The 1,475-nt window shown below is 46.5% G+C and overlaps 1 protein-coding gene across 1 annotated transcript; it reads left to right on the top strand.

Annotated features, from left to right (window-relative positions):
* The first annotated feature begins 361 nt into the window (after window positions 1-361).
* On the top strand, window positions 362-1,259 carry TAS2R1 (taste 2 receptor member 1). The gene is given in 2 exon segments (XM_047728988.1): window positions 362-805; window positions 807-1,259. Coding segments are annotated over 2 exon segments (897 nt in total).
* The last annotated feature ends 216 nt before the right edge of the window (window positions 1,260-1,475 follow it).

Below are 1,475 nucleotides of genomic sequence, written 5' to 3'. Positions count from 1 at the left end.
GTCCACTGGTCATGCAGTGAAGGTGCCCTTCTCCCAGCCCTGAAAGTGTCTGGTTCCACCATTTGCTTATGATGACGTTGGACACTAAGTAGACCTGGAAAATGCAAAAGCTGTCACCAAGAAGCAAGTCATCGCTGGGGTATCTCTCTCTTATTTGACTGCCTTGGAACCAAATTGACAATTCGCTGATATAAACAAACAGACATCACCTTCCAGCTTGACCGCCTTTATCGTCAGGGTCCTGCTCCCCTCAGAACTTCTAGTCTAGTTGAAGAAAAATAGAAAGCTCGAATAATCCAAACTGCCCCCAAATCTATAAATACACCCATTTTTAAAGTAACTGATAATTTTTCTTCCCAAAATGCTAGAGTATTACCTTATTATCCCTTGCCTTTTTTCGACGATACAATTTCTCATCGAGGTTTTAGCAAACGGCCTCATCCTGGTTGTGAACGGCACCGAGTTGATCAAGCAGAGAAAGATGGTTCCGTTGGCTCTCCTTCTTTCCTGCCTGGCGATTGCCCGAATTTGTCTGCAATCGGTCATCTTCGACATCAACCTGGCTCTCCTCCTCTGGATCAAAGTCCCTCTACTTACTGAGAATTTTTTAATCTTAATGTTTGTAAACGAATTGGGACTGTGGTTTGCCTCATGGCTCGGAGTTTTCTATTGTGCCAAGATCGCCCCCATAGCTCACCTACTCTTCTTCTGGTTGAAGATGAGGATATTGAAGCTGGTGCCGTGGCTGATCCTAGGGTCCCTGCTCTACGCATCCGCCCCCTCTGTCTTCTACAACAAACATACATGGTTTTTTTCCCAACAAGTTTTTTGGGGTTTTTTTCTCCCCAAACACAACAACCCAAATCAAAGAGAAGTCTGCCTTACAGATCGCCTTTCTTGTGAGGTTATCATTGCCGCTATTCATCTTCCTCATGTCTGCCCTGCTCTTGATATTTTCCCTGGGGAGACACACCTGGCAGATGAGAAACACGGCCATGGGCACCAGGGTCCCTAGCACGGGTGTCCACGTGAGATCGCTGCTGTCCGTTCTGTCCTTCCTGGTCCTCTGCATCTCCCACTACGTGACAGCTGCTTTGCTCTCTTCTCAGATTTTTAAGCTCCGGAGTCTCATGTTTTTGTTCTGTGTCTGGGTGTTTGGGTCCTTTCCCTCTGGACACTCTATGATCTTAATTTTAGGAAGTCCTAAACTGAAACAAAATGCAAAGAAGCTCCTCCTCCACGGGAAATGCCATGAGTGAGACAGAACTTGGATCCATGTGAAGAAGACGCAGTTCCCCATGGTAACGCTGCCCGCCATCCCTCCGTCACTCAAACAAAGCCACCTGCGCGTGAACACACAAAACATCACCTAAACATCACGTTTGTCCAACGTGAGGCATTTTTATAGATTCACTCCTTTTTCAAAGGGTTAAATTGATTTCCAAAGTGCGACACACACGGGTGGGTTCCGTCAG

Source organism: Lutra lutra, chromosome 5 (genome assembly GCF_902655055.1).
Source record: "Lutra lutra chromosome 5, mLutLut1.2, whole genome shotgun sequence".
NCBI classification, from domain to species: domain Eukaryota; kingdom Metazoa; phylum Chordata; class Mammalia; order Carnivora; family Mustelidae; genus Lutra; species Lutra lutra.
The sequence above is the reverse complement of the archived record's forward strand: the minus strand, read 5'-3'. Positions and strand labels throughout refer to the sequence as shown.